The sequence below is a fragment of the Vigna unguiculata genome, chromosome 7, assembly GCF_004118075.2.
Source record: "Vigna unguiculata cultivar IT97K-499-35 chromosome 7, ASM411807v1, whole genome shotgun sequence".
In the NCBI taxonomy this organism is placed as follows: domain Eukaryota; kingdom Viridiplantae; phylum Streptophyta; class Magnoliopsida; order Fabales; family Fabaceae; genus Vigna; species Vigna unguiculata.
Window position 1 is genome coordinate 6,093,384 of NC_040285.1, and position 15,967 is coordinate 6,109,350.

Consider the following 15,967-nt stretch of genomic DNA (forward strand, 5'->3'; position numbering starts at 1 on the left):
GTTTTCTTTCCTTTTTTTTTTATTCTTATTCATTAAAAGTATCTATTTTTTATTAGAAAAATATTTTATCTTTTTTAAAACAAGATATATTCTCTCTGATTTTTTTAATTATGTGTTGGCATTTCAATTGAAATCATCGAGTGTTTCGCTACTTCAAAAACTTATTATATATATATATATATATATATATATATATATATATATATATATATATATATATATATATATATTATAGGAATAAGTACATTTGAAGTACTAAAAGTAAAAATACCCTGTAAATAATGCCTTTTAGTTTTCTTTTTAGTCTAGATTAAATATTGAATATTTTGTTGCTTTTAAATATCCAACCTATGTTTAATGTTGTGTCTTTAGTATCTATAATTTATTATAGTTAATTTGGTCTTAAAATTGAAAAATATTAACTAAAATAAAAATAAATAAATAAAAATAACTTTGTTATTTTAACTAAAATAAGTATGATTTTTACTGTTTTTTTACAAATAAAATAATTCATTTACCATTACTTGTTTGACATTTTAATATGTTAACAAAACTTTTACATTATTTTTTTAAAATTATAAGTGTACGGTCTAAAAAATAATACTTTAGAATAGTTTGTATTTAAAATAATGAAACTCAATTATTTTAATAATAAAATACTTACGTATAAATAAAAATTTCATAAATAAGTTTCATTACTTTAAACATTTTATTTTTTAAAAAACATGTTATCTAAAGTCCTCTCTTACAAAATCTGATTGTGTGGTTATTTCTTTAAAGATCAGAGATCACATTGTAATCCTCGCGATGAGATCTTCAAATTTATCTGATCAATTTTTCAAATTGAGTAAGTTTATTTTCAGCTTTTCCTTAGTTTTAAACATCCACTTGCAACCAACGATAGTTACACCAGAAGGAAGAGTTGTAAGTGTTCATGTTTTGTTGGTGATAAGAGCACCATACTCTTATTGCATGGCTCGAAACCACCGAGGATCACCTATGGCATCTGAAACATATGTGAGTTTTGTATGAAGAGTAAAGAGAACAATATAGAGTTTGGGTTTGAAGATGCCCGCTTTGGATCGTGCATCACATGATGATGATTAATGGTAGAGGATGAAGGTACAAATGCAGGAAAGGTAAAGTTATCGGTAGGATCAAGGGGTGAAGAAAATGGAATCGGGTCAAGAAAAGGCATGTGTTATGTCATATTTGGAAAGACTTGTACGTGTGAGCTTAGAGATGGAGTATCAATACTTAAAGAAGATGAAGGAATAATAGATAAATAATTGGTATTTTGAAAAATAGTAAGAGGAAAGGAAGAAGAACTCAAAGATGATTCATGGATTGTTGTAGAGTCATTTTTTGCAAAGACAACAAAGGGGTTAGTAGCATACTATAAGGAAAAGAAAATTCATTGAATATTACATGACGAGAGATATATGTGTGTCTTGATGGAGAAAAGAAAATATAACCCCGATGATTAGTGTTGTAACCAAGGACAAGCATAAGGAAGAACGAAAATCCAACTTATGTTTATTGTATGGTTATAACAATGGGTAGCAATGAGGTGTTCCATTAAACAAAGTTTCATATGGGGTTTTTTGTTGCAGCACAAGGGTGGGAAGAAAATAATAGTAGTAGTAGCAGTAGTAGTAAACACCTTACCCCAAAATTTCATGGGTAAAGATGTAGTAACAAGCATGGATAAACCAATTTTAGTAATATGTCTATGTTTCCTTTTTGTGCACCATTTTGTTCATGAGTGTGAGGACATTTTAATCTATGATGAATGTCATGCAAATCAAAATATGGTTTCAAGGCAATTAATTCTTTAACAATGTTGGTTTATATAACTATTAAGTGAAAACTAGTTTGTTTTTCTACAAAAATATAAAATTATTTGAAAATAATGGAGACATGAGATTTGTTGTTTAGCAAATAAAACCAATATACAGCGAAAAACTATATAGAAAAGCAATATAATATTTTGCACCAGTAGATGAAGAAATAGAAGTATAGCCCTAAAAATCTATATATGCCCATTGAAAAGGTTTTGTATATGTATTAATAGATATAGTGAATAATAGTGGATGGGTTTTACCTATGATACAAGAATCACAAAGCAAATGTTTCTTAGAATGAACTATATTACAAGTGTATTCATAACATTGTGACTAATATACGCAGAAGCATGACTAAGATGATGATGCCATAAGTGATATGTAAAAGTTATTTGATTGAAAAAGACTTACAAATGCAGGAAATGATCACAAATACGAAAATTCAGAGAAAATGTAGAATTCATCTTTAAGTATTCCTTGAAAGAGGATTTCCTTGTTGGCCCATCATTTGACAAAACAATAGTGATGATAAAATTCAAAGAAGACGTCATTGTCATGACAAAATCTGGAAACATTGACTATGTTCTTTGTAATTTGAAGAACATGGAGTAAGAAGATAGTAGTATTAGATGAAGGAAGAGAAAAACGAGCATAACCAATATGATGTATTTTCAAACTTGTGTTGTTACCTATTTGGACGACTTTGTTACCATTATAGGGTTCTTTTTACGTAAAAGATGATGAATCATGCGTTACATGATGTGACACATCACTATCTGGATACCAGAGTGGATCATGTAAAGTTGATGGTGTGCCAAGAATGGAGGGTTCATCATTGGCAGAAAAATTGGAAGGAACGTGCGTCAAGTTTACAGAAGCAAATGTCAAAGGTGAATCATATCTATACCAATAATCAGCAATGGTGTGCCCATTCTTGAAGCATATTTGACATGGAACATGATTGAAGACCATGATTGAAAAGAATTAGACGAAGACGTTCGAGAGGAAAATTTGTAAGAAGGTGATCAAGGGGATTGATGACAACTACGTTGATATCGAGAATATCCATGCAATCGATTCCAGGATGAGGAGGCAATATTGGCTTGTGGAAGGATCAACTCAATATTCTTGTGCTTTTCAAAATGTTCCTCTTGTGAAAGGAAACACTTCAATGTCCTGAAATGTATGGGTCCAGTTGAGAAGTAACAAACGTGATAAACCATCATATTCTTCAGACAAACCATTAAAAATGGTGTTAATGTAATCTTCAGAGGATATGAACAACAACCAATGAGTCGACAATTTTCTTCATGTCCTTGAGATATTTTGAAATATTCCTTTCTTTCTTTGGAGTGTGGAGTTGAATATTTAATTTCTTGATCAAGCACATGTTTGTGCAACAAAATGTGTGTAAAGCTTCTGTCAAATCTAAGAGGAAGTTTTGAGGCTAACCATTTTGATTAAAATGGGTGTAGTCATTGATGCAAGCAACCAAGTTACAATGATTTGATCTTGATGAAAGGAATTTAGAAATTATGAATTTGTTGGAAGCTTCATTTGCAAGTGTAAGATACTTGGGAGGGGAAAGAGAACCATCAAGAAAAAATAAAGTTATGATAACTCTTGATACCATGGAGAGATAAAGAAAGGAAGAAAAGACAAAATGGAGAAAAAGGTTAAGATCTATATTAATGCAAAAGTTGATACACAAACATATGTTATGCATGCATTGCAATGAACACTTATATAGGGAAAAAAAAGCTAAACAGGACTATATAACGGATGACAGAAAACAAAATGTAAAGAAAGGATATTATTTAACACTCGACATTCATAAAGAAAGTAAAAGTCATATGAAAGTTTCTACCTTCAACAAGATACTTTTAATATGTTTGTTTTGTCAATGTACTAATCACGATGAAAGAAATGTGAAGAACAACTTCGTTTGGATAAGGTGATTAAAGAGAAATGGGAGTGAAGATATGCATGATTGAGAAGTAAAGAGCACTCACTTGAATGAGAAGAAAAAAGAAAAAGAAAAACCACGTCATTCCATAATAAATTACATTCTTGGCCCTCAATTTTTAACAAAAAATTGATTCTCTTCTTTCCTATCTTCTCAAAAATTGATTCCCTTATCACATAAACAATTATCGGGTTTTGGTCTAAACATCTACAGGATTGCCACTCCCTTTCAAAATTCTTCAACGCACCTCCTGACATGTTGTCGCACAACTGTGCAAAAAGGGATCTTGCGAGCTATGCGAGGATTGAGAGCGCGATGAAGGTGTTGCATGACGTATTCGTGAAGATGAAGCAGATAATGGAAGAGACATTAATAACATGTGGGTAGAGATGAATGGAATGATCTATAACTTGAGACTTGTTATAGTGAAGGCACGAAAGTTGGCCAAAACAGACTGTTACATTGGAAGCTGGCCAAAACAAATACAAGAAGATAAAAGAGTGAGGGGAGAAGAAAAAGATAAAAATAATGATAATAAAATTAATAATAATAACATTTTAATATAATTAACACTAATTATATTTTATTTTAATTTATTTTATAACCAAGGACAAAATAGTAATCTTTTATTTTTATCAATTACAACATTTTTTTAAGCTATCAAACCTCCATTACTCACTAACTTTCATAAATTTTTATCTCAAATCCCTTTATTTGTCACCATCTTCCTCTTAATCCAAACAACCTCACATTCACCTTCTTTTATCCTCAAATCCATTTTAATCCACCTCACGAAATTCATTTTCAAATTCAAACATAGCATTAAGGTGTGCTTATGTAACTACGTGTACATGTTACTTTCAAGTGTATGTGAAAAAAATGCATGCAAGAGTTATATCTGCTTCACATGTTTCTTTCTTAAATTAAAGAACATTTAATGTGCTCTCACAAGTGACTATCCACCTTTCAAGAGTAGTCTATACGCTAAGCAAGATTAAAATGTTAAGTCAATGTTAATCATAATATTAATGAGACATAAATGTATCATTACTTTTGCATTTATACCTAATATTTCTTTTTTTGTGTTCACATTACTTGAAACATGTAGATAGCTCACTCTGAGATATTTAAAGTTGAATATGTAACTAAATGTATATAACATTTAGTTATCCAAACAACTTGGGACACATCTATGTATTAACTAAATGCACTTTAAAGGAATTTAAGGTGCTCAACAACCAAACCTATTTTTTGACCGATATCCACATACCTAAAAAGCTTATAAATACATGATAATAATGCAAGTAGTACTCAATTCTTTACTCACTTTTATATCATTATACTTCAATATTTTCTATAAACACTTACTTAACTGTTGAAAAATCTACAACATGTGATTTTATCCTTGGTCTTCACCAACAACTCAACAAGTCATGAGAGTTTTCAACTCGACTCCTTAAGCCTTATCCTTTTGACCTCGATAGAATTGTGTTCTCTTTTTTAATAAGAACAAAACTCAATTTTAATCCTCCTTAGTCGAACATTGTGTTTATAAAAGGGAAGTCAAGTCTCCCATATAAAGTACGCTTGAATATTGAATGAAATTTGTTTTTGTGAGAATACTTTTAGTGTTTTAAGAATGTAAACTTTTGTTGTGATTCTTATCTTAGGAAGTATTTTCATGTAGCAAATCCTGCTTACACTTATACTCTGAAACTTTCTTTAAAGGTGACATATTCTTAACCATTTCTATTCTTAATCCATTTTCTATTTTCATTTGCAACTTGATTTTGTTTTCTACTTGAATTCATGATGAGTTCCAGAGAGCTTGTATTATTGTTCCATGAGTTGTAGTTTTTCCAACACCTTTTTGAGTTGATAGATCCATCACCTTCCAAGGAATAAAACAAGTGGTCATATGTAAGAATTCAACTCAAATTTAAGAATGTGTTTCATCACATCAAGTAATTTCATCTTTCGAAATAAGTTTTCACTTTGTCTTCCAAACCCATTTTTATATATGATATGATTAAGAGTTATAAGATCACTTAGTGGTAAAGTTGAATAAGAAAGTGAAAAATGTTGTGGCTTCAACTTTTTTCTCTAGCATTTAAGAATTATAAGATTGGTTTAAAGGTATTGAAAAGAAAGGTGAAAAAGATAGTGGGTTGAACTTCTCCACTAATAACTAATATTTATTAATTAAAATATATATATATATATATATATATATATATATAATATAATATAATATAATATAATATAATATAATATGATTATTCGTTTTCTTTTGAATATTTATAAGGCCGAATTGATTTCATCTTGTTTATAATATTTCGTTTAGTTTATTCCTTATGTTATGGCATTGAGCTTTTTGTGTCCATCCATAATCATCTTGGAAGTTTTAAGTTTATTTTCTAGTGCATTGTTCTTATTATTTTTCTGGAGCTTAAAAGTGTTAAAATCTTTTCAAAAAATTTTCTTAAAGTAAACATGTCTTGAGTTTATTTGAAAGTTGAAAACACTCAGAATCAAAATCAAGTGGTGTAATCAAATTTTGCTTAATTTGCGTGTTTTCTTTTTTCAAGTTTTTCATTACACATTTTTTAGTTTTTTTTTTCACTTAAATTGCACTATTCGATTAAGTTTTCTTTCTTCATCTTTTTAATTTTTTTTTGAATTTTATCCTAAAACATTTTCTTTTAAATTCTTTTTTAAATGCTTTAAGGTGTATATATATATATATATATATATATATATATATATATATATATATATATATATATATATATATATATATATATATATATATATATATATATATATATATAGCTGTCAAAATGAGTTGGAATTCGCGAGCCAACTCGACTCATCACAGGATTCGGGCCGGGTTTGGTTGAAATTATTTTACAAATTTCAATACGGGTTGATTTTTAACCCGGCTCACCTAGAACCCGGGTTGAACTCGTGGTGAGTCGGGTTGGCTCACAAACCCGCAAATAAAGGGTCACATAAGTGATTTTTTATTAAGTTGGACTTTGCATTTGAATCATGTTAGGTTTTTTTTAGGCAACACATAAATAATTTGTATTTTTGTGATTTTGGTTTGTATTTGGATTGTATTAAAGTTTATTTAGATTTTAACTACAAATATAATTTAGTTTTGACTGAAAAAATAAAATAAAAAATTGTACTTTTTCAATTAACTGAACCCATGAGCCAACTTGTTTAACCCACCAAGCCGAGGTGGGTCGGACTAGATTTGACTTTTTTTGACTCGTTAATAAGTGAGTCAGGTTGAGTTGACTCACTAAATAATCAACCTGTGGTGGGTTAAACCGAATTACCCATTTTGACAGTTATATATATATATATATATATATATATATATATATATATATATATATATATATTAACTATCAATAATGATATATGTTAAGTATATATATTTAAAAATATAATAAATATATATTAAGAATAATAAGGATAATAAATATTCACCACAACAACAATTTACAACACCAGTTATTTAAGTCCATTAATAAAATAGTAAGTAATACAAAAATAATAAAATAAACCAATAAAAACTTTAAACAAAATAAATAACGTATCTTTTTATGTTTCGGCCCAATTTTATTTTCTTAAAAAAATTATAAAAAAATTAAAAATATATTCAAATTAAATATTTTAAGATCAACAAAATTATTTTCTTAATTGAAGCAACAACATAATTAATTTACCATATTAAAAATTTATGTAAACAATAACAATATATAATAATCAAATTTACTATAATTTGCAAAAGTTTTCTCTCAAATAATTCATTTTTAAAACTATACTATTTCCATTTTTTTTATTTCTTACTCCAATTATATTTTTCGTATCTAAACCATATAATAATCTTACTCAAAATGTATCAATGATTATATACCAAATAAAATCAAATCCTAATAAAATTATATATATATATATATATATATATATATCAAAATCAATATTTTCACATTATTTAAAGAATTTCTACACCATAAAATTAAAACAACAATTTAAACAAATATCCGAATATCACTTAACTGACTATCAATCTCATTAATCAAATATTTTTATTTATCAAAATTGCATTTTTTTTAATTTATCCAGCATCAAGATATTCTGTCCTTCTAAAGTTTTAAATCATATTTTTCTTAAGACTACAAAATTTCAACTAAAAATTTCCCCTTTCTTATATTCCACATCAATATTTAAATATATAATTATCATATGTTGTCAAAATATATTTTAGGCTTAAAAAATTTAACAATTATTTATTTTATCTAATTTTGTTCATAATTATGACCCAAAATAATAATAATAATAATAATAATAATAATAATAAATATTTTTTTAATAATTTTGTATCAATTTTATAATATTAATATGAAGTGATCTTAAAATATTTTTTTCTTTAGAACGATCATCAATTCTTTATTTCTAGTTTTAACCACCATATAGAAAAATAATAAACTAAAGAAATTTTCTTTTCTTACTCTTATTTTTAACATCTCAACTACAATTTTCAATAACTTTCGTCTTAATAAAAATATATTTCATATTAATTATAATATATTTTATATATTCTCTTATTTATAAAAAAAATAATAAAATAACGAGATAATATAATAATTTATCATCATCGAAAAAATACAACAGACTTAATTTGGAAGTTACAAAAAAGTTGAGTAACAAAAAATAAATAAAAAATCTATCTTGAAAATACCTAAATTTCACATCTGTTATATAAACATCATTTTATAACTTTAGGTTTAGGTTAAAACTGGAATTCGTGGAACCAGTGGGCTCACTTTGTGTTCATCGTAAGAAAGTTTCCAACCGCGAAGAAGGACTCCATGGCGGAGTCCACCGTCCGTAAGGGGCATCAAAAACCCCTTACCTCCGAGGTTACTTTTGCTTCTCTTTTTGCGTTTTGTTTCTTGCTGTCTTCAGTAATTCACTAGGGAGTTATATGTATATTTCATAATGGTTGATACATGATACATTAATTGCGATTAGAATAAACCTGCTATTATTTCACAAACAATTTTCAAATTCCACAGTACTGTTCTTCAGGATTGGTTGTTCCGCTCTGTCTATTTGATGTTTTTCAAGTACTGTATTACATTTAGTGCATTTTGACTTGGAGGCTAAATGATGCTTGAACTGGGGACAAATTTCACTTATCAAAGCAAACGGATTATTGGTACAAAGGTATGGGTTTGCTCGCAGCAACAATCGAGTAGTTTTGAATTGTTACCTGCTACTTGATTGGTTCTGTGCCAGTGTAGGAGTGGAAAAAAATTCAGTAACAGGAATCGAGGGTAGGATTAGGAGAAAAATGCAGGTTTGTGAAATGAGACTAATAAAATGGTTATGCATCCTACAAGCTCTTTTCATGCTAATATTTATTTTTTTTGTTCTAAGTGAAAGCTCATGTTAGCTGCTAATATTTTTTTTTTTGTTTTCTAAGTGAAAAGTCATGTTAGCTGCCAATATTTGTTTACTATCTACATTTTTTTTTCATGTTATTTTGTTTTATTTATCTCTTCTTTTAACTTATCATTGCATATTTTGCAAATTTACTTGATTGTTGTTGTTGATGGTGGTAAGGTTGCGCTCAGAGGCAAAAAATTGGAGCATGGAGATGGAGAAGTAGTAATAATTGGGGGTATGGTGTTGGACATTCATGCTACACCTTCAGTGAGAGCAAATTCTGGGACAACTGTCCCTGGCAAGGTTGTAATCTATCTATACTTTATCTGAGAAGGAAAGAAGAAAAGAAACCTAATAGGGTTCTGTTTGTGTTAACTCAATTGTGTCAATGATGTGACAAGCATAAGCAGTCACTGCCCTGATGGAATATTCTTTATCCTTTTCATGTTTGTATCTATCTTCTTATACTGGTGAATTTCAGGTCTATTATGTTAGAGGAGGTGTGGCTAGAAACGTAGCAGAGTGCATGTCGAAACTCGGAGCTAAGCCATTCATGATCAGTGCTATTGGGTTTGACATGGCCGGTAAATTATTACTATCCCCAAGCATTTTCTTGCAATGCTGTCATTCTTTTTACTTCAAGCATTTATTGTGGTCAAGAGGCACCCTTTATGGCAACTTCAGCTGATATCTATTAAAATCTGTTGGCTGTTCAAAATTTGGATATATGTTTATGTGCTAGTTAGAGTAAAGCACTGATGTAGTATTGTTTTTAGCATAGAAGTAGTATTATTTTCAGCAAAGTGTGGTATAAAATAATTTTCTTAGGGATCTATGGAGTCCTAGAAATGAGAGGAAAGGATTGGAAATGGTCCTTTGATGGAAATTTTATAAAGATTATGAAATCCCCAATCCTACAAATATACATGAATGCCCTTCTACGAAATAGATACGGTGTGCTTTTACCCATAATACTTCATTAATCAGATCAATAGTAAATGACAAGTCCTACTAATTAACTCCAATAAACTTCTAGATTTGACTGACCTGTGGTGGCTTAATTATTGATGTTTGATGCTTAACACTTTGATTTTTTTACTACCTTTAATTACTTAGATCCTTGATTACAATACTAGACTTTCTACACCAGTTAAATACATAAAAATTAGCCCTTGTGTTACAAAAGAATCTAATAATTTAAACAGTAGGAACCTATGAAGCTTTGACACGACTAAGATGTCGCACTTCCCTGCTTCATACGTGTCTCTAACAGGGATACGCAATCGACACTGTGTTGGATACACTGTTTTGGGTCAAGCGCAGTTCTGTTCTTAGACACAGTAGTGGTCACATGGTCCACTTCTTGGACACGCCTATTACTCCCGATTTAGGAGAAACAAATATGAAAAAACTATATATCACAAATTTGATTCACAAAAGAATCACGCAAAAGAAGAAGAAAGAGGAAGAAGAAAAAAATAGTAAATTTTGAAGTAAAGGAGAAGAACTGTCTGTTGTGTTGCAGTTGCAGAAGAAGACGAAGTTTTGAAGTGAAGAAGAACCATTTGTTGTGTTGCAGTTGCACAAGAAAACGTTGCACACATGCAAAAAGAAGAAGAAAAGGAAGAAAGATACACAAAGAAGGGAGAGAGGTACATCAATTTTGCTAAACAAAACTTTTTTTTATTATTATTTTATCCAAATCCTTTAATCATTATTCTACTATTTTATTCTTATAATTTTTTATATTGCATATTATTACATTTTGTTATAATTTATTTACATTACATTTGTTTTCAACAAGTAATGATTTTTTATTTAACTTTTATATTTGATTTCCATATTAAAGTAAATTTTCTATAATTAATTTATTTTTGTTATAGAAAATTAAGATGAATCAAGTTATGGAATAAGAAGATGAAACAAGACCTTTGTGGAGCTATGTTTCAAAGTCAAGAAATATTTCTGGTGGTGGAAATAATATGATGGGATGCACTATGTGTGTTATTTCATATAATGAATCTTATACTCTTGTAAGAGGTCATTTGTTAAAAATTAATGGGGAAGATTAAGAATTTCTCCAAGCATAATCTTGTCAAAACTTGTTGATAATTCAAAGAAAAAGAAAGGCACCCCTGTATTTGATGAAGCAAATCAGACAAACAATGGTTTTACTACAAAACTCAAAGGTTCTTTACAAGTTTTTTTCAATATTCAAGCTAGAGACACTCTTGATGGTCAATTGCGAGGATGTTTTACTTTTTTGGACTACCATTCCATTTGCCAAGAAGTCCTTACCATAGAAGTGTATTTTTTTATGATGTAATGGATATTTATAACCACAATAAATTGAGTGGTCATTTACTTTAAAAGAAAGATGTTATTTAGAAAACCTTTTGCAACCTATAAGAAATTCATGAAATTAGAAAGTTGTGCCAACTGGTAGTGATGTTTGGAGTGATCCTCAAATAAGATCTTTTATAAATTTCATGGCTATGACCTAGAGTGAACCAATGTTTTGGAAGTCAATAGATGGATCTAATGAGATAAAAGACAAACAATTTATTGCTAGACATTATATATTGGTATATATATATATATATATATATATATATATATATATATATATATAAGTGATTAAAATACAATTTGTGTAGCAATAAAATTTTTGTCCTTTATCTCACCAGATCCATCTATTGACTTCAAAAACATTTGTCCACTCCTAGTAGTAGTTATGAAATTTATAAGTGGTCTTCTTTGAGGATCACTCCATCCATTACTAACAATCCTCACCTTTTCTAATTCCATGAGTTTTTATAGGTTGTAGAAGGTTTTCTATGTGACTTCTTTCTTTTAAGTAAAAAAACCTCTCAATTTATTGTAGGTCAACAATACATATCTGCTAAGATTAGAAGTATCAGCATAGAAAATGCACTTCTATAGTGAGGGCTTCTTGCCAAATGAAATGGGAGTTCTGAAGATTAAAACATCCTCATAGTTTCACAATCAAAATCAAGAGTATCTCTAGCTTGAATATTGAAAGAAGTTTGGAAAGAACCTTTGAGTTTTGGGTTAACACCATTACTTGCTTGATTTCTTTCTTCAAATACATGTATGTGGTGGAGGGACCCCTTTTTTTTTTTCTTTTGAATTTTCTATTTTCAATTTTGCTTTCTAAACTCAACAAGTTTTGATGGGGTGACATTTGGACAAATTCCAACTCCTTTGTTAATTTTTAACAAATGAGTTCTTATTTGAGTACAAGATCCATTGAATGAAAAATCACAAAGTGTACTTGATCATATTATTTTCACTACAAGGAGTCTTTCTTAACCTTGGAACGTATCTCCACAAAGATTTTGTTTCATCTTTTTGTTCCACAACATTATTCATCTTAATTTTCTATAACAAAAAATAAATTAAATGTAAAAAATATTCTAGAATATGAAAATCAAATAAAAAAATCATGATTCAAATTTTAAATTGGAAAGAAACGTGATGTAAATAAATTATAACAAAAAGTAATCTACAATATAACAAATTATAAAAATAAAATAATATAAAAAGTTGTATATAATAGAAAAATGATTAAAGGATTTGAATATAATAATAAAAAAAGTTGTTTTTAGCACCCTGATGTACCTTTCTCCCTCCTTTGTGCATCTTCTTCCTCCTGTATCTATGCAATTTTTTTTTGCAACACAACAAACTATTCTTCTTCACTTCAAAATTTTGGTTTTTTTTTGTTACTTCCTCTTTTGTGTAGTTTTTCTGTGAATCAAATCTGTTATAGATTGTTTGTGCCTATTTGTTTCTCCTAAATCGGTGTGATATGTGTTACCATTGCTGTGTCCAAGAACATAACCGTGTATGACCGAATATAGTGTATTTGACACTAGTTCGTGTTTCTGTGTCAGAGACACAACTGAAGCGGAGAAGTGCAACATTGTAGCTATGTTAGAGCTTCATAGAATATACCCCTCCATGGATGCCAACTGATATGTATGTCATTCCAGTCTGTTAAGAATCATCCTGCCAATATTCTTCAATGACTTGTGTATCAGAAGACAATTTGTGAAAATGACATTTGGAGAATAAATTTCTTCTTCTACTATATTTTTTCTTCATCTAGGAAATCTGTTGTTGAATCAATGGAAATCTGCTGGTCTATCTGCAGAAGGTAAGTTATTTTTTCTTGGTGGCTTCATCATCAGATATGCCATTACTGTAAAACAATGATTCTTTTGTTTGTTTTTGAATTTGAAGTAGGTATTTTGAAGGATAAAGATATTGAAACTCCAGTCGTATGCAATTTATTTGATATTAATGGGGAGGTAGCAGCTGGTGTTGCTAGTGTGGAAGCTCTTGTAAGTTGACCATTCAAGTATTAAGCTATCAAGTAATCTCCTAACTTAAGCAAGCTAAAAGATATGTCTTGAAACTTTTTTTGTAATGACGGCTGTGTTAAAAAACTGAAGCAAGGAAAACATATATAATACAATCATTATGTTGCAGGAAAAATATCTGACACCTGACTGGATCTTGCACTTCAGAAATTCTTTGCCTTCTGCTCCAGTGTTAATGGTGGATGCCAATCTGAGTCATCCTGCTCTTGAAGCTGCTTGTAAAAGTACATTGCATGCTAACATTTTAATTCTCTTTTTTTTCCCTCTCTCTGCTTGATTATGAACTCACCACAGATGTTGTTTTCCATTGCATAAATAAATATCTACATTCCTCAGTGGCGGCTGACATGGAGTGTCCTGTGTGGTTTGAGCCAGTATCAGTTACTAAAGCCAGAAGAATCAGTTTTGTTGTTGAGTATGTGAGTGCCGTGCTCTACACAAACTTGATATTCTTTATAAGATTTATCTCATGGTTTTGTTAAAGTTGGTTGTGGTTAATTGGGGATTGCAATAGTCTGAAGTAGTTGTTTAGAGTGGACAATTCACAGTATTTCATAATAACCCTGATTATCGTTGTAAATAGTTTTTTTTGTGTCATCAGCTTTCCTTACTTTGTCTGGAATTTTTGATTCTTGATATTCATCATCTTAATAATGATTATAATATGCACAAATTTAAATATTACCAGTATCACTAGTTTTCTTTAGATATATAACATTGTGGAATGTGCATATGATTTAACTCTATCAACGTCATAGGATAGCATTTGTGCTTTTCTGTAAAAAAAGTTGTTTTTGACACTTGTGAATATTTTGTGTAGGTGACTTTTGTTTCACCAAATGAAGATGAGCTTATTGCGATGGCAAATGCTTTATCTGGTTGTGATGAGTTTCAACCACTTAAAGAAAGTCAGAAAAAAAATATTTCAGTAATGTCTTTGTTTCAATTGCTGAAACCAGCAATATGGGTTTTGCTAGAAAATGGCATTGAAATGGTCCTAGTGACCGTTGGCTCTAATGGAGTGTTTTTATGCAATAAAGGAGGGCCTCGCCACTTTAAAAAGCATACAGAGAAAATAAATCGGACTGGTTTTGGTGGACAATTATACAAGGCTTTCATGCAAAAAAACCCACCTAGTCGCAGTTCTGGTATTTCAGAACTTAATAAAAGCTCTCATCTTTTTGCTGTGCATTTTCCATCTCTTGCGGCATCAGTTGTGAGGCTTACTGGTGCTGGTGATTGCTTAGTCGGTGGAATACTCACATCAATTTGTGCAGGATTAGATATTATGCAAAGTGTGTCAGTTGGTATTGCAGTGGCTAAAGCTGCTGTTGAGGCTGAGGCTAATGTCCCTAATACTTTCAATTTATCGGCTATCGCAGGTAATGTTTTAGCTTTGTATTTTAGTTACATTTTGAAAGTTACGTAATGAATTGATTAGCATCCCTGATGACAAATAATTCATTTTTTATTAATTCTATTGCTTTTCTGTTTGGGGATTGGCAACCTACATGATGACTTGAATCAGTGTTTGAGAAATGCAAAATTCATATAAAGCCTAATAAGTATTTATTTGAAATATGGATCAAGATGTTAATGCACAGCAAAGAGATGTTGATAAAGAGTTTTTTGGTTGGGCAAAATTTTATGTTGTACACTACTTAATATAGTATTTCCTCTTCCAATTATGGAGTAAGATTTTGGATGGTTTTTTTATTGATTGTCGGGTGCTTTTATAACCATTATGATGCCATCTTTTCAATTATAACCCTCTCTTTTCCTTTTTTTGTCTTGTGCAGAGGATGCTAAATCTGCATACTCCGGTGCCAAAGTTCTTTTCCACCAATCGATGTTGTAATTTTGAATGAGGATTATGGTAGATAAACAGCTTGAGTCCTCCTTTGCTCAGAAAAAAATGGTAACACCATCCAAAGGCTTATCGCATTGAAATATAAATTAATAACTATTTTTTGAATTTTTATTAAAGTTTTTAGATATAGGATTGTAGTTGATACACTTTTTTATAACATAACATTGGTATGCACTCGTATGTTGTACTTTATCATGTCATGATGTATATCTCTATGAGATATATACAAAAGAGTTACCAAAAGAAATTTGGTTACAATTCCATCTCCAACTGTTTTATTTATTTATTTATTTTTAATTCGGGTGAATAGTAAAACTATAAAACAACAATCGATACAACACAACGCAACAACAAAGAGAAAATATAACAACGAAGATGGAAAAAATAATGGAAACGACATGAACTAAACTAATAA

The 15,967-nt window shown here is 29.6% G+C and overlaps 1 protein-coding gene across 6 annotated transcripts; it reads left to right on the plus strand.

Moving 5' to 3' along the window:
- The first annotated feature begins 8,607 nt into the window (after positions 1-8,607).
- LOC114191733 (pseudouridine kinase) lies at positions 8,608-15,815 on the plus strand. Of its 6 annotated transcripts, none has more exons than XM_028081095.1 (10): positions 8,622-8,747; positions 8,917-9,054; positions 9,454-9,579; positions 9,758-9,860; positions 13,409-13,456; positions 13,543-13,643; positions 13,792-13,906; positions 14,019-14,101; positions 14,503-15,064; positions 15,482-15,815. In XM_028081095.1, exons 2-10 carry the CDS (start codon positions 8,995-8,997, stop codon positions 15,538-15,540), a joined length of 1,257 nt encoding a protein of 418 aa, XP_027936896.1. In that variant the 5' UTR covers positions 8,622-8,747; positions 8,917-8,994; the 3' UTR covers positions 15,541-15,815. The 6 variants fall into 6 exon arrangements, with proteins under 6 accessions (XP_027936899.1, XP_027936896.1, XP_027936897.1 ...); XM_028081096.1 differs by having other exon boundaries at positions 13,546-13,643; XM_028081100.1 differs by lacking the exon at positions 8,622-8,747 and adding an exon at positions 9,132-9,187.
- Positions 15,816-15,967: the final 152 nt, after the last annotated feature.

What these genes read in the sequence shown, in the direction of transcription:
- LOC114191733 (XM_028081095.1), top strand. Translation starts at nt 8,995, where the DNA reads ATGATGCTTGAACTGGGGACAAATTTCACTTATCAAAGCAAACGGATT. An exon ending in TCTTGAAGCTGCTTGTAAAA is followed by an intron (nt 13,907 to 14,018) that starts GTACATTGCATG and finishes TACATTCCTCAG; the next exon opens with TGGCGGCTGACATGGAGTGT. An exon ending in TCAGTTTTGTTGTTGAGTAT is followed by an intron (nt 14,102 to 14,502) that starts GTGAGTGCCGTG and finishes TATTTTGTGTAG; the next exon opens with GTGACTTTTGTTTCACCAAA.